General features: G+C 35.3%; 1 protein-coding gene across 4 annotated transcripts in view; it reads left to right on the top strand.

The window, feature by feature from the left end:
- SCN7A (sodium voltage-gated channel alpha subunit 7) overlaps positions 1–13,151 on the top strand; it is a 124,870-nt gene extending 111,719 nt beyond the window's left edge. For all 4 annotated transcript variants that reach the window (XM_046019407.1, XM_046019406.1, XM_046019410.1 and 1 more), the window contains 7 exons: positions 529–636; positions 2,969–3,247; positions 3,997–4,050; positions 4,858–4,995; positions 6,516–6,620; positions 6,937–7,207; positions 10,085–13,151. In XM_046019407.1, coding sequence (XP_045875363.1) covers positions 529–636; positions 2,969–3,247; positions 3,997–4,050; positions 4,858–4,995; positions 6,516–6,620; positions 6,937–7,207; positions 10,085–11,151 — 2,022 coding nt within the window. In that variant the 3' untranslated portion in view covers positions 11,152–13,151. The remainder of the gene's footprint in view (positions 1–528; positions 637–2,968; positions 3,248–3,996; positions 4,051–4,857; positions 4,996–6,515; positions 6,621–6,936; positions 7,208–10,084) is intronic.
- The last annotated feature ends 10,093 nt before the right edge of the window (positions 13,152–23,244 follow it).

The following is a 23,244-nucleotide window of genomic DNA, read 5'->3' as shown; positions in this document are numbered from 1 at the left end:
AATAAATAAATAAAATCTTAAAAAAAAATTCATATCTATTCATATCTTCCTTGATGCCTCTTCTCTGAAATTCTATTCTATTATCTTAAATATTTATGGATAAATTAATATGTAAATAGATTACAAATTTTGCTTTTATGAATACATACTACTGCTAGATGATAAAAATTCATGAAACTGATTCTTAATCTAATTTCAAACTCAAAATTTATATAAGTATTAACCCTTAATCATAATGTATGTCAAATATACAAATTTTTATTTATCTCAATAATATATATTCCTACTACCAGAAAATATTTGTTTTATATTTTTTAAAATAATTTTACCACAGTTATTTTCTTATGCATTTCTATAAGTCATTGTTAAGATATATGGAAATATACTTTAAATCTTTTGCATACTTCTTGGTAAGGTTTGAACTGTTTATCTTTTTTATAATAAATGCAAAGCTTATTTTGCAGATTGTTTCGATTAAGAAAAAAATTAAGCCCCCTATTAACTATGTTTTTCCTTAAATATATTTAGGTATTTTGTCTTAGCTTAATAGGCAAGTCTCGGGAGGAATTCAAACCACTTATTTCCATTAAATTCCTTCGGGCACTCAGAGTTCTATCTCAGTTTGAAAGAATGAAGGTAAGAAAAAAGTTTCTAAGCTAATGTGTAGATTTTTATTTACGATTACTGAACTTCTATAAATTAAATCTTCATAGTCTTCTCATTTGCATCATTAACAATATTAATACAAAAACCTTACATTCTACTATTTTAATATATAGAAGGTATAGTAGAAATACTTATTAAGATTTTAGGTCTTTATTGCTCATAAGATATGAAAAATCATAAAAATAAGAAAAAAAACCCTTAATAATTGAGAGAGAATATTTTCAAAAAGTAATACCATTCTAACCCACACAGATGTCTATGAGTTTTAATAAAATTATCTCAATGTTAAAAATGTAACTGACAGAAAATGAAATTATGATCACCTGTTTAAAGTTATAGGAATATTGTACACACTAAGTAATTATCTGAATAAAAGTGATTTTAAAATAAAGTAGTTTTTTTTTAAGTCACACATAACAAACTATGAATTCTTGTGTTCTCTCCCTCACCAACATGTTAAAATCTCTTCTGAACACTGTGAGTAAAACTAATAGGTTGAGCCACAAAAAACAACTAATGTTCAATCTTTTGGGCCTATGATGGAAATCCACCTGCTATGGCTTGACCAAATGAAGAAAACAGAGTTGATGACCACCACACATAGTGTAATTATGTAATATATAGTGATCAACTGTGTGCGAAAATGGCAGCAAAAATCTAATTTCACCTTTCATTTCATAATCACACATCAGTGTTTTCTTGCATTTTTCATTTACAAAGATTACTTCTCATTACCATGCCTATTTGCTTAATATTACAGAATGCCACATTGTCAATATAGATAGGCTCCAATAAGAAAATTATCTATGTTTAATGGTATAAGAAAGCATCCAGTTTTATTCTTCTGCATGTGACTGCTCATTTTTCCTAGCACCATTATTGAAGAGACTGTCTTTTCACATTATCTATTCTTGCCTCTTTTGTCATAGATTAATTGACCATATAAGTGTGGGTTTATTTCTGGGCTCTCCATTCTGTTCTGTTACAGATTCAGATCTTAAGCTTCATCTTAACCTCTGGAGGTTCTGTAGTTGAAAGATTTCTGAAAAATATATCGTTGAAGTCACATGATTACGAAATTAATGCCTGCTATATTTAATAAGCTCCAGTCTTGGGTCCTCTCACTACTGAAATATTTGTGTCAACTGTATCTACTGCCTTTATTCGTACATAAGTGTATTTTCTGATAAGTGTAGCATTTTTTTCATTAGAGGTATCAGTGGGCCTCTCAAAATTTCTAAAATGCTAACAAAGGATCTGTGGCTTAGTTTTAGAAATAAAATGAAGTGTTACTGAAAGCACAGTTAAAGCTTAAAATATTTATTCAAAGCCAGAAGACTAAGGAATATCAGCAAGAAAACACAGCAAAAAGGATATGGATTTAGTAATGGCTGAGGGAAGGAAAGATAGAGCTGTAGCACAGAGAATTGATGGTGCCTCATGAAAAAAAGAGAAAGAAATGAGGTTGGGAGAAAAGGAGTCAAAAGTGTAATGCTAAGAAAAAGGCAAAGAAATAGCAAAGAGTGGAAATTTCTCTTGGCTATGGGAACTGGTTTACATTTGCCATAACAGCTACAGTGGAGTGATAAGAATAAAATTCTGATTGTAATATTCAAGAGAGAAGGGAGTTGAAGAAATGTAGATGGTGATTCTAGACTATTACTGCTACTCGAGTTGAGGTGGTAGATTTATTTCCCATACTTCCCACTCTGGAATGGCTCGCCAGGGACACAGAGTGGTGCAGTGAGGAGGTTTTTGGTTTTGCAGGCTTCAGCTGTCCATTCAGTGTTTCTTGACGTAGCCTCTTGCCTTGACTTCACTGATATGTGATCTCTTGGTCTTCCTCCTACTTCCCCTGATACTTCAGTGTCTGCTTTGTAGACTAATCCTTCCAAAAGTTAGAATCACCAAGACTTAGATGTAGGCCTGTTTCTTTCTCGTTTTATGCACTTTCTAGCTAATACATACACATATAATCACACAGGTTCGGTTGTCTATACAAGAGGTTGATAAATGTGTTGAGTCAGTGAAGTAATTATTTGGCTAATAACTTCTGTTGCCTTTTAGTGATTACTTTAGTACAAAAATTTTGAGACCATCTGAATTTTTAATGTCTATTTTTTAATTAAAATTTATTATTTAGGTTATTCAAATACTGGCATGTGGCCTATTAAATTTTTAATGATGGCCTTTTTTTGGTTATTTCTATATGACATTACGTTTAGTATTTCCAATTAAAGTGATTTCACATTTCTTACCTAAAGTTTACCTGTGTTTACCTGTGTTTTTTATTATATGCCAGGTGGTTGTGAGAGCTTTGATAACAACAACTTTACCTGCTTTGAATGTGTTTCTGGTCTGCCTTTTGATCTGGCTGGCTTTTAGCATCATGGGAGTACACTTATTTGCTGGCAAGTTCTATGAATGCATTGACCCAACAAGTGGAGAAAGGTTTCCTATATCTGAAGTCATGAATAAGAGTCAGTGTGAAAGCCTTGTGTTTAATGAATCCATGCCATGGGAGAATGCAAAACTGAACTTTGATAATGTTGGAAACGGTTTCCTTTCACTGCTTCAAGTGGTAAGTTCACTTCTGATTTTTTAAAATCGATGTTTTTATATGCTCATTCATATTATAGGTGGAAATAAAGACCAAAATGTGGCTGATTACTAGAATTGGTTATACATATTTTAGCAATTATTAGTAGATATGGGACATGCTACACCAGCCTTGTTTGGAAAGACTAAAGTGAAACACAGATGCTGCTCTGCTGGGAGAAGGAAGCACCGAGGAAGTTAGGATTGACAGGGAAGATGGCAGGTACTGGAAACCTATTTCTACTTCTGTCATCATTGATAAGGTAATAGGGTCACAATTTTTGGTCCAGCTCAGGGTACTACTGTTTTGTTTCTACTTAGTGCTATGGCTCCTCAGTCACCCAACATCTAACAGAAATGAGGAGATAAATCATTCTTGTCTTACCTCCCCCATAGAAAGCACATGTGTAGCATATAGTAAAAATGACACTTGGGCAGCATGTATTTATTTACAATTTATCTATATACCTCTTTCTATTTCTACTATCTTACAGTATTTTTTATCAACTACAATTAAGCTACTACAATGAAGCTAAGTGGTTTTAAATTCATGTTAATAGACAATATAAATGCAGTAATGAAAATTATAAAGGTCTCAATTACATGGTATATTGAAATGTGGTTAGCCTTACTAATCAACTTTTACTATATTAATAACAAATTGAGTTTTACATTTTATTTTCCACGAAGCTTACAATTTCCATAAGAATTAAATACATGCCATTTTTACAGGCAACGTTTAATGGATGGATCACTATTATGAATTCAGCAGTTGATTCTGTTGGTGTAAGTACAATATCATCTTAGAGCCATTTTGAAGGTTCAAGGCAAAGTTATTTTCTCAATTCAAGAAAAGGGTAACAACAATAACAGAATAAATAACATGATAAAAGCAAATGCTTATGCTAGACAGAAATTAAATACATTTCAGATTGACTCTATCACTGAAAATGAAATCCTCCCAGGATTATGTACAGTGGTTGAAGCCCAGTAGGCCCATTTGAGGGATTATCAGACTTTGTTACAATTATTAAACCAATGCAGCAAACTTTAAAATCCAAGCAAACAAAGCAATAATGCCACTTCACCAAAGAACAAAGTGGAAACATTACCTCATGTAGAACTCTTGGTTTTTCTTGTTGTAAAATGCTTTATAAATTTTATGTTTTAAAAAGTTGGTATACCAATATTCTGATTATTTTTTCCACTTATTAATTTATTTTTATTTTTAAAGATTTTGCTTTTTAGAGCTGTTTTAGGTTTACAACAAAATTGGGAGGGAGGTATAGAGATTTCCCATATACCCACTGTCCCCACACATGCATTGCCTATTATCAACACCATTCAACAGAATGGGGCGCATTTTCACCAAGGATGGACCTACATCAACACGTCATAATCACCTGAAGTCCATAGTTTACATTAGGGCTCACTTGGTGTTATACATTATATGGGTTTGGACAAATGTGTAATGACATGTAACTATCATTATAATATCATAGAGAATATTTTCTGTATGCCCTAAATCTGTTATGCCCTAAAAAATCTGCTATGCCCTATCTTATTTTGCTTATTTTTTAACTTAACTTTTAGGTAAATAAGCAACCTAATTTTGAAGAGAACATCTACATGTATTGTTACTTTATCAACTTCATTATTATTGGATTATTTCTTCCTTTGAGTATGCTGATTGGTGTTATTATTGCTAATTTCAACACGCATAAAATAAAGATAAGTACAAATATTTTTCGTTCACTGGTGCTTGAGAAAATCAAGCGCATTTATAAAAATGTCCGGCTTCAAATAATTAGTTTGGAATTCAGCTAAATATCATTTTTATTTGGTACTTAGCTAAAAAAAAAAAAGGTGATATTTTTGCATATGGACAAATATTGTTAAAGTGTTCATCTTTACATTGTTTTCTATATTCAAATGTAAATGGGCAAGTTTAAAGGCTAAAAGTTACGAGTGTTTCTCTATGTATGTTTGTAAAAAATGACATGCTGACCAACAAGTAATATGATGGTATGTCTGCACAAATATGTAAAGAAGTTCAAGAAAAATAAGCTACACATTTTTACTCTCTGATATGTTCACAGCTTCAGTGTCATAACCAACATATACATCTTTGTCAGCGCAGTAGGTTTTCCAGCTAGACGTAGAGAGAATCCTAAATGTATGGCCCAAATAGGAGTGCTTGAAACGAGTGGGAGACAATTCAGAGACAGAAGCAAACATCCGACTGACACCATCTCCACACAAGATTTCCTTCAGGGCTTCTACAAATGCAAATGCCTCAAAAGTCCTTTAAGTCTTTTTAACCAGACATCTACTCTCTAGAGGTGTAGGGAAACCTAAAAAGTCGAAGACAAGAATAGTCTAGTTTTGAAATTCTATCTTCACCCCTGTCAACAAAGTTCAGCCACGTGCAGACTCTGGTAAACAAATCACTCAGTCTCTGCTAATCAAATGGGATTAGGAGAACAGTGTTCAACTACGCATCTGATGGATGCTTCAGCTTCTTGGGACTTCTGCCCAATGGGATAACATTGTAGGATTTGCTTCTGAACTTCAAATTCATGACTCTTGTCTAATTTAAGTGACTGAGTCCTGAGTTAGGGTGGTAATAATTCTTAATTTTTAGATTAACACATTAACTATTTACCTCTTACTCACTTTATGCATTTTGTATAAGATACTAAAATTAGCACTAGGAACACAAAAATAAATAAGATTGAGAGGCACTATGAAGATGTAAACACAAGGTGCTGTTGGCGTAATAGTATAAAAATATCATCTGATAAGCATTATTTGGAAAATTAAGTAATATATGGACTTATAAAACACATAAATGACCAATTCTGTTTTTTCCTGCTTATTAGAAGGTACAAACCAATTTTATCTTTAGATTTGGAATTCAATTTTTCTTAGCAAACCTTTCCATTTTCCCCTCATTATTTCTCCTTCGTCTCTGTTTCACATGAGGATGAAAAGTTGAAAAAGAGTTGACTGCCCACAAGAAAGTGTGCCAGAACATAATTGATATCTGTCATTACCCAATATTCTACATGTGTTTAGTGTGGACTTGTGTGCAGAAAATCAGACATAGTTAAACGTGATTTAGATCATTGCCTTATGCCCTTTGTAAAAGATCAACTCAGTAATTACCAACCTTTCCAAAATGCCTATTAATGATAAGGTAAAATTTAGATTCGGTGTGATTTTAATATCTTTTTCTTTCATTTCTTTACCAGGGAGGCTCAAATATCTTTATAACAGTCAAACAGAAGAAACAGTCCTGTGCACTGAGGAGGCTATTGTGTGAGGACTCTCAGAAAACCATCCGGCGCCCAGGAGTAAGAAAAGATCTAGATTTTTTTTTTCAAGCGTCAGAAAAGTTTCTTCTGTATATTCTCTTTTAAATATGAAAATGTGTTTTTGAAATTCTTCACAAATGCTTTTGGCAAAATTTCAAAATACGTTCCTTAACAAAGTTTAGATGGTGTTTTGTTTGTTTTGACTGCATACACTGTAATTATAGTTGAGTAAAAACTTGGGCCCTCACTTATTTTCCTGTTTATGCTAGGAGGGAAATTATAATTCTACAGATAATATGTGTATATATATAACCTATTAATAAGACTACTATGCCTTTCTTTTTTTCATCCACAGAATAAATTCCAAGGATTCGTCTTTGACTTGGTAACAAGTGAAGTTTTTAATGCCATCATTATGGCTCTTATCTGTTTTCAAGCAATAACTATTATGATACAAAGTGATGAACAGAGTAAAAATATGGACATTGCTCTCTGGTGGATTAACTTAGTTCTTATTATACTATACACTGGAGAATGTGTACTGAAGCTCATTGCTTTCCACTGTAACTATTTCACCATCGGATGGAACATTTTTGATTTTATGGTGGTCATTTTGTCTGTTATAGGTAAGATTTTTAGTCAAATTTCTTTTATAATAATACTAATTCAGGCAAGTTCTTATACTAAATGTGTCCTCCGATACAGACAAAGGCAAACAGGCAAACAGAGAAGGGATCCTTCTTATTCCAGTAGGAATTTTTACATTCATACATGTACACATATTTGACAGCTATAAGATATTCAAAATACTTTTTGAATTAATACATACACTTTACTTCAGAGGTCACCTTTTCAGTGTATCACATACAGAATTTTCTAGGATGACTCTAGAAGGAGATTTATGTCTTAGCATGATATAACCTTTTACGGTCCCTATTCTTTTTTCTCTAATCTCTAAAGCTGTTTACAGCTTTCACAGCACTAGAGTGTTAGGCTTTAATGAATTTGTCACCAGTTTTCTCTTACTCTGGGGATCTCAGTCTTTTATTTAACAAATATATTTGATTATCCCTTTTGTGAATGCACATTATGCTATATGCAAAAAATCCAATAGTAAACAAGGTAGGCATAATCCCTGTATGCACATAGTTGACAGCCTGGTAAGGGATACAGATGATTAAATAGTACATATACAATGTTGTGCTATTAAGGTGATAAGGGAAAAAGTACAGGGTGTTACAGTGGCACAAAAGAGTGAGGGGAACCTAACAGTAAGTAAAGGTCAGAGGAAATTGCATGGAGGAAGCAAAATCTAAAGAGAAACTTACTGTATGTGGGGGTAGCCAAGTAAAGAATCTAAGATAAAAATATTTTAGGCAGGAAAAAGTTTATTTTCTGCTTCCCTATAAGACACATACTAGAATGTAAGCTCCATGAGAGACAATATTTAAAAGTTAACTGTGTCAAACATATTCTATATAATCAATAGTGAAAATGGGGACAAACTATCTGCCCAGTTGTGCTTCCAGAAAATTCAACCTATTCATTTGGTGGTAGAAGCAGTCTACCTATTGATAGACAAGCACAAGAAGCTTGAAAGCAAAGTACATAAAAGCAGGAAGGGGCTGATAGGAAAAAAATAGAGGAATATGGAATTACAAACCATTTGGGATTAAAGTGAGAGTTACTGAATCAGAGATCTTAAAGGAGAGCAAAGCACAAAGAAAAAGCTGTTTGATTTTGAAATCTCAGAAGGTGAAGAATCCTGCATCCAGAATGTGGCCATAGCTGCATATGACTAAAGTAAAATGATGGAGATTATCGCAGTTAAGAAAGTCAAAGAAGAGGGGCGCCTGAGTGGTTCAGTGGGTTAAGCCTTTGCTTTCAGCTCAGGTCATGGTCTTAGGGTCCTGGGATCGAGCCCCTTGTCGGGCTCTCTGCTCAGTGGAGAGTCTGCTTCCCCCTTTCTCTCTGAGTGCCTCTCTGCCTGCTTGTGTTCTATCTCTCTGTTAAATAAATCTTAAAAAAAAAAAAAGTCAAAGAAGAAGAAACTGATCTTTCAATGAGTTATTGATGGTAGATGTTGGGGTGGAAATGGCGACTGTGAACCAAGTACTAATAAGTCTCCAATGAGTGTGAATGAGGAGGAATAAATAGATCATAGAGCCAAGAAATGGTAGACAATAGTATAGTTCAGTGACATGATCCACAATATGTCAGGAGAGAAAATTATTTTTTTTTCTTTATAAAATTGACTTAAAGTGTCTAGAAATCACATTGGAAAGAATGAATGATGCTTAGTCATTCCATTTTTCAACCCCAAGAAATATGGTCTGGGAAGAAAGAGCTGTCTGCAGTTGACAATGTTGCAAGGGAAATAGTATCTTTAAGATAAAGTCAGATTTTAGATAAGAAAGGAAGTAAAGAAAATGTAGTGATGAGGATATAGAAAAAATTGTCTATAATTAAATGGGGATACATCTGGCATAATGGAAGAATTTGGAAGATTGTGAGAAGTGACAATTTGAGTCAGAGTAGAAGATTTGCTATAACAAAGTGGAGATGAAGACATAGGTAAGATAGAATGTCAGAGAGAATGTTGTCATTGACAATGACCAAATTGAAGAGAAATATGAGACATGGGTCTTCCAGATTCAACAAACATACCATCTCAATTAGAAGCTTCATGGGATTCTCTACTCCCCACCTTTTCAACTCTAAATGAACCTCATTGTCTCCAGAACTTCCAGAGGACATATGCCCTATACTTCTAGGATAATTGTAACTTTACCTTGTTTTATAGTGGTAGCTCTCACTGCCATGGTCCCTCATCTACCCACAACTGCTACAAAAAAAGTTCTAGGCCAGGACTCATTTACTTAATTCCATTTAAAGCTGCTAAGGACCCAAATACTATTTATGAAATAAATAATCTATAATCTGTGAATCACAAACATTTTTGTAATTATATTGATCACCTAAGTCTTTCTACCTTGCATGATAATAACTTTAAATATCTACTTCTATGCTCTAGACTATAAGGTCTTTAAGGACAAAAGTCAGGTCATTCATCTTTGCATATTTGCATGATACCTTTATTAGATATCCAGTAAAGCCTGGATTGAACTCTTGAACAACTACCACCAGAAAAAAACACAACTAATGTTCTATATTATGGAATCATGCCATTTGTGATCCAGAAATACTTGACCTATAGTATTCTTAAGATAATGTGCAAATAATTCTCTTCCAAATTTTGGTAGATACCCTGAAAATTGCCACAGTTAGTGTTTGGGTAATCCCCACTTTCAATATGTTCTGTTATTTGGGAAGGATTAATAAATGATCTTAATGTATAGAAAAAATGATATAATAGTAATTGAAATAATAAATAGTTGAAATAAATAATTTAAATAATAAATGAAATAAAATAATTTATCTTCCTCTAAATATAATCACATTTAAATAATTTTATTGCCTGTTTTATCTTCTCCCACACCAAGAACTAGTTCTGCCTATAACGGTAGGATACTACCTTGTGTCTCCTTCCATTATGGAACTGATACGACTCTCACGGATTATCCACATCCTGCGTCCTGGGAAAGGACCAAAGGTATTCCATGATCTGCTGCTCCCTTTGATTTTGTCTCTACCAGCATTGTTGAACATCAGTCTTCTCATCTTCCTGGTCATGTTTGTCTATGCCATCTTTGGAATGTACAATTTTGCCTATGTTAAAAAAGAAGCTGGAATTAATGATGTGTCCAACTTTGAAACTTTTGGCAGCAGTATGCTCTGTCTTTTCCAAGTTACAATATTTGCTGGCTGGGATGGGATGCTCAATGCAATTTTCAACAGTAAATGGTCTGACTGTGATCCTGATAAAATTAACCCTGGGACTCAGGTTAGGGGAGATTGTGGTAACCCCTTTGTCGGGATTATTTATTTTGTCAGTTACATCCTCATATCATGGCTGATCATAGTAAACATGTACATTGTTGTTGTCATGGAATTTTTAAATATTGCTTCTAAAAAAAAAGCCAAGACATTAAGTGAAGATGATTTTAGGAAATTCTTTCAGGTATGGAAGCGGTTTGATCCCGATAGGACCCAGTATATAGACTCTAGCAGGCTTTCAGATTTTGCAGCTGCCCTTGACCCTCCTCTTTTTATGGCAAAACCAAACAAGGGACAGCTCGTTGCCATGGATCTTCCCATGGCTGCTGGGGACAGAATTCATTGCCTTGACATATTACTTGCTTTAACAAAGCGAGTTATGGGTAAAGATGTGAGGATGGAGAAAATGATTTCAGAGATGGAATCAGGGTTTGTGTTAGCCAACCCTTTTAAGATCACATATGAGCCAATTACTACTACTTTGAAACGAAAACAAGAGGCAGTCTCAGCAACCATAATTCAACGTGCTTATAAAAGTTACCGCTTGAGGCAAAATGACAAAAATACATCAGATATTCATATGATAGATGATGACAAGGAAGTTCAAACTACCACAGAAAAAGCCTATTTTGACAAAGCTGAGGAAAAGCCAACTATTCAAAGCCAAATCTAATCCCACTTACCACATTTTGATCTTCTTCACATTCTAAAAATGTCAGAAGGTTGAATCAAAAATAAGAACCAAGATCAGAGAAGTAAAGAGTTTACTTATCAACTGTTTACAATCCATGGAAGTTAAGCTTGCATTCACAAGACTCCATGTCAAGTTTACTTTTTACCTTTGTATATCCAGTATAACCAAGACAACCCCTTTAAAATCACTTCAGTGAGTTAAAATGGCTTACTATTGCCATTTGATAATCCAATGCTTGTTTTCTCTCTCTGGCTTTTATGGTGTGTGCTTCTTCTAGAGGATTGGGAGGTGATAGTAGAGATTAGTAGCAAAAGGGGCTTCCTTGTATATTTCATGTCTACTTTATGGGATTTAAGTCACCATTAGTAGGACTTAGTTACAAATAAGCAAGTACAATAAGTACTTTCTTAAGGTGGGATAGTGTTAAAAAATAACAGTGTTACAGGCCATTAAATCATAAACTTGCCTACATAGATGCCATCTGGGGAAGAGAAAAAGGCTGTTCTTAGAAAGTTCCTTTGAGATCAACCACAGATATTCTTGGGCTGATCCAAACCATGCTTGGTTGACCGGAGCCTTGGTTTTGTTTTTATTTTCTTTTATTTTTGGTACTGGGAATTCATATTCTTGATTGTTTTTGGATTCCTGGTTTTTCATCTCTTTGGCTAGTTCTACCTAAGCTCTAGCTCTTCAAAGAATGAATTCGGAGAATAAGAAGCACAAAGGTAACTATAATTATTGCCTACATGTTCCTCGTATTTTTTTCACATTTATACTTTTTTTAAGTATGCATCTACTAAAATGATATATATAGAAACTGTTAGTAGACTCATGTATTATCTTATCATATTTACCATTTATCAGTGATGTAACATTGAGTAGTATGATCTGGCAAATGAAAGTCATAATATGAATTAGAAGAGTCAAGTGTTGCCATTATGTCTAGGGATTTTCACAGAGTCTTGATGCTTACTTGGGAAACTGTGTCCACTTTGAAATACTTTCCACTGTACTTTGTGGTTCTCTATAACTTAGAGAAAGAAAATGACCACTGAAACTGTGAGGAACCTGAATAGGAGATCAAAGTGTAAGTTTGTTGTTGGTGGTGTTATGTAATATTAGTATATACAAATTAGTTTTAACTTTCTCATTTATCTAAGTTTGTTTTTGCTGTTTTTAATCCATCACTCACACCCCCTGTAAAAAGTTTTGTGTTTGAAAAGTTTTGTGTTGAAAATCCTAAATATTAATTTTCACTATTGAAATTGTATTTAAAAGATAGACACAAATAGTTGGGTTTTGACATAATCACAAAAATGTAGCTACTTGTATCCATGTAGTATGAGATTCTGATATTTGTTCCCTTTGTATGAAGATTGATTTCAATGTGCCTACAAAATCCTTAAGGATTTGGAAAGAAAATATGTATGTTGACTTAAATGGCAAACTTCAAATATGTTGTATGACATTCAATGTCACTTAAATGTCAGTAATTGTATTTTATTATGAATGCATGATCTTGAGCCTTAATTATTATAGCCTATTTCTGCCCCTCAGAAATGTATTAACTTGACCAAGATGCCTTTGGGGGAACCCTTAAGTAAATGTAATTTCAGGGTTCTGTTTCTTTCTATAAGTGTTCCTTCCCTTTCTCCTCCCATTCTTCATCATGTGATGGGGACCAGTGAGGAACTAGTGTTAACTTGGTAACATGGTGACAGCTGGTGCTTGATCTAAATTTTTTAGTTTTCTATTTCTTAGAAATGCTTTAATGTAGAAACTGCTTCAGATATTTAAACTTAACCTTAACTTGCTTCTGTAAATTCAAGACCATTAACTGATTGTAATTTGAAAATTGTAAACCATGTTTGCCATTAACCTTCCAAAAACTGTGTAATGAATTATTTTTAACAAAGTCTTACAATATATTCTACTTTTTAGAAACTATAGAATATAATAAATACAACCTGTTAACTACAGTAAGCTTTGGGTTATTTTTTTTTTAATAAGTCAGGTTGTCTATTTTGTAAGATAAGAACTTTTTCAAATGAGCCTAATCACATTAAAGCTTACTCTTTCAGGCTCAAAATTCAAAACTGTGCATCCTTTGGATTCAAAAATTTTTGTAAAATACTTGTTAGTAAGCTTAACAGAGACCTTTACACACTGACAAAATTTCCAAAGTACTCCTCCTATCAAAGTCATTAGTTTTTTAGATATATATCTCAGTACTACTTAGAATTTGCTTTATGGAGAATAATGCTGAATTTAAATTGATTGCTGTGCTTCTTTAAAAAATTTCTTTCTACACCTTTTAATACATATAATGAATATACTTTGAAACGGTTTTAAAGATATTGAAAATAGCTACCATTTATTGAGCAGACTATTATGCCCCTCCTTGCTCCAAGCATTTATCATGCATGAACACAGTGTTCACAACAACTCATGAAGAAATGATAATTTTCATTTTATAGCTGAGCAAAATAGACTTAGAATGGTTATAAGAGCTTCTATATGGCACAGAACTTGTAAGCAATGAGACCAGAACCTCAAACCAGGTCTAGTTTCAGAGCCTTAATATTTGATGCCTAGGGGCGCCTGGGTGGCTCAGTGGGTTAAAGCCTCTGCCTTTCGCTCAGGTCATGATCCCGGCGTCCTGGGATCGAGCCCCGCGTCGAGCTCTCTGCTTGGCAGGGAGCCTGCTTCCTCCTCTCTCTCTCTCTGCCTGCCTCTCTCCCTGCTTGTGATCTCTATCTGTCAAATAAATAAATAAAATCTTTAAAAAAAAATATTTGATGCCTATGTACAATAACTGTCTAGGAATAAATGACCTAGTTAGAGGCAGAAAAAGTTTAGGATGAATTAAGTTGTTGAAGAGAGTTAAGAGAGTTCTCTCTCTCTCTCTCTCTCCCTTCCCCTCTCTCTTTCTCAATCTCTCCTTTGGTGGAGGGAATTTTAAAAGTAGAGCCAAACCCTGGAAAAAAGAAAGACACAAGGAATAAAACAATAGAAGTTTTTTCAGAAGTTTTTTCAATAGTTATTGTATGCTAGATAGTGATGTAAACCCAGAACCAGTATAGATACTCATTCATACTTACATACATACAAACATACATACATACAGCTGACACTAGAGAACTTGCTGACTACTGAGAGAAAACAGCTAATTATAATACATGGTAATTTGTATACTATTGGTGTAAACTGCAGTATGTATTCAGGAAGGAAGATGGGTTCTACATTGAAAATTATAGGTGAAGTTAGTAAAGTGGACCCTGGAAGATAAAGAAAGATTTTATCAATTAGAGAAGAAGGTAACTGTAGTCAACAGAGACATTTTTAAGAAAAGGAGTTCATACAGAGATGAACTCCTGAGATTTTGGTTCCGAGCTTTTGGTTCTTCAGGCTAGAGTATAAAGAGAAAAAAGAATTAAAGATGGGATAAAAACGTCTACTCCAGAGACTGGATGGAAAATTAGAGCAGAATACTTGGAGAACCCTGATCCCTTCCCAGACATGCTTTATTTGGTCCTTTGGTTAATCTCCCTTAACTGTTCTTTGCAGTGATCCTAGGTCCACATTCTCAATTCTAACAGTTAATGAAGAGCGCCATGATCGAGTCATGGGACTTTCTTTTTTTATGTTAGAGAACCTAACACTGTCAGGGTCAGACACTTAACTCCTCTCCTTATCTGTAAGTGAATCTCTTATCTTCATTGACTTCAAAGGCACATATGAGCTCAAAGGATTTTCTCTCACTTCCAGCTAGTTTATGAACCATCCAGATGGCACAACACCCCTGGTCCTGGATTCTAAATCTACATTGCCGCTTCCTGACAGTGCTTAGGAGAAGAATGAGGCACAAACAAGTCAGCTGCAAGAGAAAGGGAGCAGGGGGCAACAGTAGAAAAGACTGTTGCCCGGAACAACTCCTCAGTCCCGCTTTTGTTAGATATAGACAGTAATCAACAAAAGAGCCAAAGAAGACCAAACATTAATCATATGCCTTGTAGATAAACAAGAAGGAAGGCAAAATATGTCTGGTCAAGCAGTATAAAGTTTATAGTTGAACAAGCACATAAGCACATTCAGAGGACTAATCTAATTAGCCACAAGTGTTCTCGGCGGAGGGGTGGTAGGGGCGTGGATGACAGAAAAATGAAGCAGGCGGCGTTCCTCCCTGAGCTAGCCGGGCATCCCCAGCTGCTCTGCTTCAAGGCCGTATATCGGCCTCTCCCCCAGAGACCTGTTGCCAGTATGTGTTTTTCTTGAAGCTATATCTAAGCGAGCTTGGTAACTAGTAAAATTTCCCATGGGTTGTATTTTAAGTAATACATTGTTCTGAGGGACAGTTACACTACATCACATGAGAGTAACTTCTTAAAATGATGGATAAATTCAGAGTTCCCAATCATGTAAAATCTCATCATCGTTCTTCCCATTCTTTCCTCCTTCCCATTTTTGTTTTCATAAGATTCTACTGAACACCTCCTAGGGATTAGACACAACAGTTTAGAGACAAATAAGGTCAACTTTATCCTTAAAAAGGTAGTCGTGAGGGTTTTATAGAGAAGCAAAACTAATAGAACACACATGTTTGCCCCACTATCCAAAAGTAGAGTGTTCCTATAAATCTTTTATAAACTAAAATGACATAAAGTGAAGAAGTAATTACCACTAATTTATATGGAAAAAAACCTCTATCATTCCAAAGCCCAAAAAATAACCTTCCAGCTTTTTTAGATCTTTGTGTATCTAATGGATACACAAGATATTTCAGACAAAGTGTGGATGCTTACAAACACAGTTCAAAGGTGTGGCAGTTTGATGCTGAGGTGCTGAGTATAGCTCTAGAGAAGGAGCTTGGTGCGGCCACTCTTGCTGCCTGGATAACAACTTATGGCAAAACGAACACTATTTTCATTTTTCCTTTTATTTTTTTATTTCTTTTCTTCTTTTCATAAAAGTGAAAATCCTCTTTGGATTTCTTTTGGTTAGCAAGAACAGGTACTCATGTAGGTCTTTTGTAAAAGCAAACTGGTACAACTCAAACTTTTGAAAAGCAAGGGATACATGTATCCAGATTTATAACAGGAAATTTACTATTACAGGAAATGTTTCACAGGATTACAGAGGCTGAGATATGTGGCAATATACCGTGTGCAAGCTGGAGACTCAGGAAAGTCAGTAGTATAATTCAATCCAGATCTTAAGGCCTGAGAACAAGGGGAGTCATGGTGTATCTCTTACAAGATGGAGGCCAAAGAATGTGGGGAGGGGCACTGGTGTAAGGCTTGGAAGTAATCTTAAGACCCAAGAAACCGGAACTCCAATGTCCAATGCAAGAGAAGATGAACATCCTAGCTCAAGGACAAAGAAAGAGAACTTACCCTTCCCTCCATCTTTTTTTTTTTTTTCAGCGTAACAGTATTCATTGTTTTTGCAAACACCCAGTGCTCCATGCAAAACGTGCCCTCCCTATTACCCACCACCTGTTCCCCCAACCTCCCACCCCTGACCCTTCAAAACCCTCAGGTTGTTTTTCAGAGTCCATAGTCTCTTATGGTTTGCCTCCCCTTCCAAATTTTTTTTTTTAATAAACATATAATGTATTTTTATCCCCAGGGGTACAGGTTCTGTGAATCGCCAGGTTTACACACTTCACAGCACTCACGATAGCACATACCCTCCCCAATGTCCATAACCCCCTCCCCCTCTCCCAATCCCACCTCCCCCCAGCAACCCCCAGTTTGTTTTGTGAGATTAAGAGTCATTTATGGTTTGTCTCCCTCCCAATCCCATCTTGTTGTTCCATTCAAGCCCCCAATGAGTTGGATGATGCTTGCCCACGTTGGTGAGGGCAGTCTTCTTTTTTTTTCATCCTTTTACTTTTAACAGACAGATGTCCTTGGATTTGAAGCAAGTTTCTTGTAAGCAATATATAGCTGAGTCACACTTTTTAATCCACTTTTATTGATGTATTTTGACCGTTTACATTTAAGATAATTATTAATATGTTAGCTCTTAAGGTTTCTATTTATTATTTGTTTCCTATTTGTTTCTTCTGGTCTCATCTCTCTATTTCTGATTTCTCTGTTTCTCTTTTCTGGCCTTTCCGCACAAAACTGGAGCATGCTTTAGCATTCTATCTTGATTTATGTATAGTACTTTTAAGTGTATCTCTTATATATCTTTGATAGTCATTCTGAGTATTATTAATCTCTATCTATATATGAATTATACCATTCACATTCACTAGCATCAACATTTTACCACTTTGAGTTAAGTGTGGAAACTGCATTATTTATATTCCTTTGTCTTCCTCATTTTTAAGAATCACTGTCATGGGAATCAGATGATGCTATAATTTTTTTAAAAGATTTATTTATTTAGAGAGAGAGTATGTGCATGAGTTGGGGGGACAGGCAGAGAGAGAGGGAGAGAATTTCAAGCAGACTCCATCCTGAGCATGGAGCCTGTCACAGAGCTTGATCTCATGACACTTAGATCACAAACTGAGCTGAATTCAAGAATCAGATGCTTAACTGACTGAGCCACCTAGCTGCCTGTGGTGGTATAATTTTTGTTCCAATCATCAAATAACGGTTTTAAAACTCATGAGTAAGTGAATGGTTCTTCAAACACACCCATATTTCTGCTCTTTGCATTATTCCTTCTTCCTTCCTCATGCTCCAATACTCCTTCTTTTATCAGTTCCTTTCTGTTTGAAGAATTTTGTTTAGCCAATCTTTAAGAAGATATTCTATTTTTCTTTAATATTTTTATACTTATGTGTTGAAATGATAACTTTTTTGATACATTGGGTTAAATAAAATGTAATTACTAAATTTTAAAAAAGGATAATGTGTGCTAGTTATAAATTCTTTTAGCTGTTTTGTTTTCTGAACATATTTTTATTTCTTTCATTCCTCAAGTAAGGATTCACAGAATATAGAATTTGTAGCTGACAGTTCTTTTACTTCAGCACTTGGAAAAATATGGTACCACTTTCTATGACTTCAGATTTGAAATCCATTATCGTTTGAACTGGTATTTCCTTGCGGGTAATACTCATTTCCCTCTAGTTGCTTTCAAGACTTTTTTTGTGTTTATTTTTCAGAATTGTAATTGTGATGTATCTTTGGCATGGATTCCTTTGTTTTATCCTGCTCAGTATTTACTCAGCTTCTTGGAATTACAGGTTTGTGTCTTTTACCAAACTTAGGACATTTTCAGCCAATACTTCTTCAAACAACTTTTCAGCCCCCCTCTTTTCTACTTTCCTTCTGAGATTGTGTTGATGTGAATGATGGCTCTTCTGTTATTGTCTCGTAGGTCCCAGAGGCTCTGTTCATGTTTTTCCCAGTTGATTTTTTTTTTTCTTCTCTTTTGTGCAGATTGGATGAATTCTATTGTTCTATACTCAAGTTCACTGGTTTTCTTCTGTCATCTTCATTCTATTCTATTGAGCCATCTATTCAGTTTTTTATTTCTGTTACTGTATTTTCCAATTCAGTAATCCATTTGGTTTTTTTCTTTAGAGATTTTCTGGTTTTTGTTTCAAGAGACTTTATAATTGATTGTTGAAGCATTGTTATAATGGATGCCTTAAAGTATTTTTCAGATAAGTCTGACATCTGATTCATCTCAGTATTGTGTCAGCTAATTGTCTTTTTTCCTTCAAGGTGTGATTTTCTTAGTTCTTAGTATGTTGAATGATTTTTTTTTCCCCCATCATACTCAGGGAATTTGTCTACTGTGGTGGGAAATACTAGATCCTATTTAAGTCTTTCATTTTAGCAGGTAGTCACACTATTTAGGTTTAACTTCTAGGTCTTAATTTATTTTTGTGAGCTGTGGTTCCCTGGTGGCTTAATTTTTCAGAAGCTTTGTGATCTTTTGATCACAAAGATGTGATCACAAAGATATGATCTTAAAGATGTGATCACATCACAAAGATGTGATCTTCTGATCTTCTTGGTTTTTCTGGGGTGGCTTGGACTCCCACTGGTTTCTTTTGGTGCTGCCTAAGGGACTGGAAGAAATTTCCACAGGTCAAGCAACCTGGTTTTTCTCGGTGATGGTAGGGGAAAGAGGTGGATCTTCCTATTTACAGCTCATGAGAAAAAGAAGCTCTCTGAAGCAGGCTGCTTGTGGCTACATCCTCCTTGCTGGGTCTATGCACCCATCACAGTGTCTTTGGACAAGAAAGGAGAGTCTCGGGCAGGCCTCTGGATCAGAGAGAGACTTCCTGGATCAAAAAGCCTTTCTGGATTAGGCCACTTGCTGCAGCTTGGTCTCTCTTAGCCAGTTCCATCCACTTGCCCCACCAGAAAAGGAGCATCTTAGACCCAGCAGAAAAAGAAAGTTCTTCATCAGTCACCTTATTTTTCATAGGGCCCTCAAGAAATTCTTGTCAGTAGTACAGGGTTGTTTAATGTTGCCAGAGGGACTCTCTTTAGATTCAGGGAAAGAATAGGCCTACCTGACTACCTTCTATTTTTAGATCAAGGTGGGGCAGTGGACTTCTGCTGTTGGATGTTGGGATGCATGATGCCTTTCACTGCACTTTATCTCCAGTTGTGTGTTTACAAGCCAGCTTGCATTCCTTTTACCATCTTCAGGGTCCTTTTTGGTTGCATTTTGTACCATTCCCAGATGTTTTTAGCAGAAAAGAGCAGAGAAAATATGGTCTATGACATCTTATCTCAACCAAAAGTCTCATAATATATTTTTTAAAGGTCTTTTGAAACTGTTAAAGGAAAAGTAAGTTAACGTAGGATATTTCATTTTCCAATATCACATAAATGAGACATCACTTTAATTGGACAATTATGTAAATATAATATTAGTGTAAATACTAAAAATGACTAAAATACTATGAAATTAGTACTAGATACTAAATATTATAAGTAGTGTGAAATTATATTGACACTAATTGGGGTGCTTAGAATTATCATTATTGACAAGCATCACTATTTAACACATAGAATAATAGTAATAAAAATTTAATTAAGGGCACACTGAGGAGTGGGACCCCGGGCTCTCGGCTCCTCCGGGCTGGAGACTGGGAGGCCACCATTTTCATTCCTGTCCTCTGGAACTCTACGGAAAGCATTCACGGAACAAAAGCTCCTGAAAGCGAACCCGAGCGGATTACTTATCCCGGCCCCCGGTAAGGGAAGTGCAATTCCACCTCTGGCAAAGACACTTGAGAAGCACTACAACAGGCCCCTCCCCAGAAGATCAACAAGAAATCCAGCCAGGACCAAGTTCACCTACCAAGGAGAGCAGGTTCAATACCAAGGACAGCAGCGGATTTCCAGAGGAAGAGAAAGCAAAGCACAGAACTCATGGCTTTCTTCCCATGATCCTTTAGTCTTGCAGTTAATTAAATTGTTTTTTTTTTTCAATTTTTTTCTTCTTCTGCTAAATTTTTTTTTAACTTTTACCCTTTTCTTTTTTAACGTTCTTAACTAATTTATCTAATAAAGATTTTTTTTCATTTTTTACTTTTTTCTTTATTTGTTTTCTTTTTATAATTTTTTCTTTTTTTTTTCTGAACCACTTTTTATCCCCTTTCTCCCCCCCCCCCACAATTTGGGGACTCTTCTGATTTGGTTAAAGCGCATTTTCCTGGGGTCTTTGCCACCCTTTTAGTATTTTACTTGCTCCTTCATATACTCTTACCTGGACAAAATGGCAAGGCAGAAAAATTCACCACAAAAAAAAGAACAAGTGGCAGTACCAAAGGCTAGGGACCTAATCAATACAGACATGGGTAATATGTCAGATCTAGAGTTCAGAATGACGATTCTCAAGGTTCTAGCCAGGCTTGAAAAAGGCATGGTAGATATTAGAGAAACCCTCTCTGGAGAGATAAAAGCCCTTTCTGGAAAATTAAAAGAACCAAAATCTAACCAAGTTGAAATCAAAAAAGCTATTAATGAGGTGCAATCAAAAGTGGAGGCTCTCACTGCTAGGATCAATGAGGCAGAAGAAAGAATTAGTGATATAGAAGACCAAATGACAGAGAATAAAGAAGCTGAGCAAAAGAGGGACAAACAGCTACTGGACCATGAAGGGAGAATTCGAGAGATAAGTGACACCATAAGACAAAACAACATTACAATAATTGGGATTCCAGAAGAAGAAGAAAGAGAGAGGGGAGCAGAAGGTATATTGGAGAGAATTGTTGGAGAGAATTTCCCCAATATGGCAAAGGGAACAAGCCTCAAAATCCAGGAGGTGCAGAGAACCCCCTTTAAAATCAACAAGAATACATCCACACCCCGTCACCTAATAGAAAATTTACGTCTTAGCGACAAAGAGAAAATCCTGAAAGCAGCCTGGGAAAAGAAGTCTGTAACATACAATGGTAAAAATATTAGATTGGCAGCAGACTTATCCATGAGACCTGGCAGGCCAGAAAGAGCTGGCATGATATATTCAGAGCACTAAACGAGAAAAACATGCAGCCAAGAATACTCTATCCAGCTAGGCTATCATTGAAAAGAGAAGGAGAGATAAAAAGCTTCCAGGACAAACAAAAACTGAAAGAATTTGCAAACACCAAACCAGCTCTCTACAGGAAATATTGAAAGGGGTCCTCTAAGCAAAGAGAGAGCCTAATAGTAGTAGATCAGAAAGGAACAGAGACAATATACAGTAACAGTCACCTTACAGGCAATACAATGACACTAAATTCATATCTCTCAATAGTTACCCTGAATGTTAATGGGCTAAGTGCCCCAATCAAAAGACACAGGCTATCAGAATGGATTAAAAAACAAAACCCATCTATATGTTGCCTACAAGAAACTCATTTTAGACGTGAAGACACCTTGAGATTTAAAGTGAGGGGGTGGAAAACAATTTACCATGCAAATGGGCATCAGAAGAAAGCTGGGGTGGCAATTCTTATATCAGATCAATTAGACTTTAAGCCAAAGACTATCATAAGAGATGAGGAAGGACACTATATCATACTCAAAGTGTTGGTCCAACAAGAAGATCTAACAATTTTAAATATCTATGCCCCTAATGTGGGGCAGCCAACTATATCAACCAATTAATAACAAAATCAAAGAAACACATCAATAATAATACAATAATAGTAGGGGACTTGAACACTCCCCTCACTGAAATGGACAGATCATCCAAGCAGTAGATCAACAAGGAAATGAAGGCCTTAAATGACACACTGACCAGATGGACATCACAGATATATTCAGAACATTTCATCCCAGCAACAGAATACAAATTCTTCTCTAGTGCACATGGAACATTCTCCAGAATAGATCACATCCTGGGTCCTAAATCAGGTCTCAACCGGTAACAAAAGATTGGGATCATTCCCTGCATATTTTTAGACCACAATGCTCTGAAGCTAGAACTCAATCACAAGAGGAAATTTGGAAAAAATCCAAATACATGGAGACTAAACAGCATCCTTCTAAAGAATGAATGGGTCAACCAGGAAATTAAAGAAGAATTGAAAAAATTCATGGAAACAAATGATCATGAAAACACAATGGTTCAAAATCTGTGGACACAGCAAAGGCAGTCCTAAGAGGAAAATATATAGCAGTACAAGCCTTTCTCAAGAAACCAAAAATGTCTCAAATACACAACCTAACCCTACACCTAAAGGAGCTGGAGAAAGAACAAGAAAGAAACCCGAAACCCAGCAGAAGAAGAGAAATCATAAAGATCAGAGCAGAAATCAATGAAATAGAAACCAAAAAAATAATAGAACAGATCAACAAAACTAGGAGCTGGTTCTTTGAAAGAATTAATAAGATTGATAAACCCCTGGCTAGACTTATCAAAAAGAAAAGAGAAAGGACCCAAATAAATAAAATCATGAATGAAAGAGGAGAGATCACAACTAACACCAAAGAAATACAGACAATGATAAGAACACACTATGAGGAACTCTACACCAACAAATCTGACAATCTGGAAGAAATGGATGCATTCCTAGAGACATATAAACTACCACAACTGAACCAGAAAGAAATAGAAAACCTGAACAGACCCATAACGAGTAAGGAGATTGAAACAGTC

The sequence above is a fragment of the Meles meles genome, chromosome 9 (assembly GCF_922984935.1).
Source record: "Meles meles chromosome 9, mMelMel3.1 paternal haplotype, whole genome shotgun sequence".
NCBI lineage: Eukaryota > Metazoa > Chordata > Mammalia > Carnivora > Mustelidae > Meles > Meles meles.
This window is presented reverse-complemented; position numbering and strand designations above follow the sequence as displayed.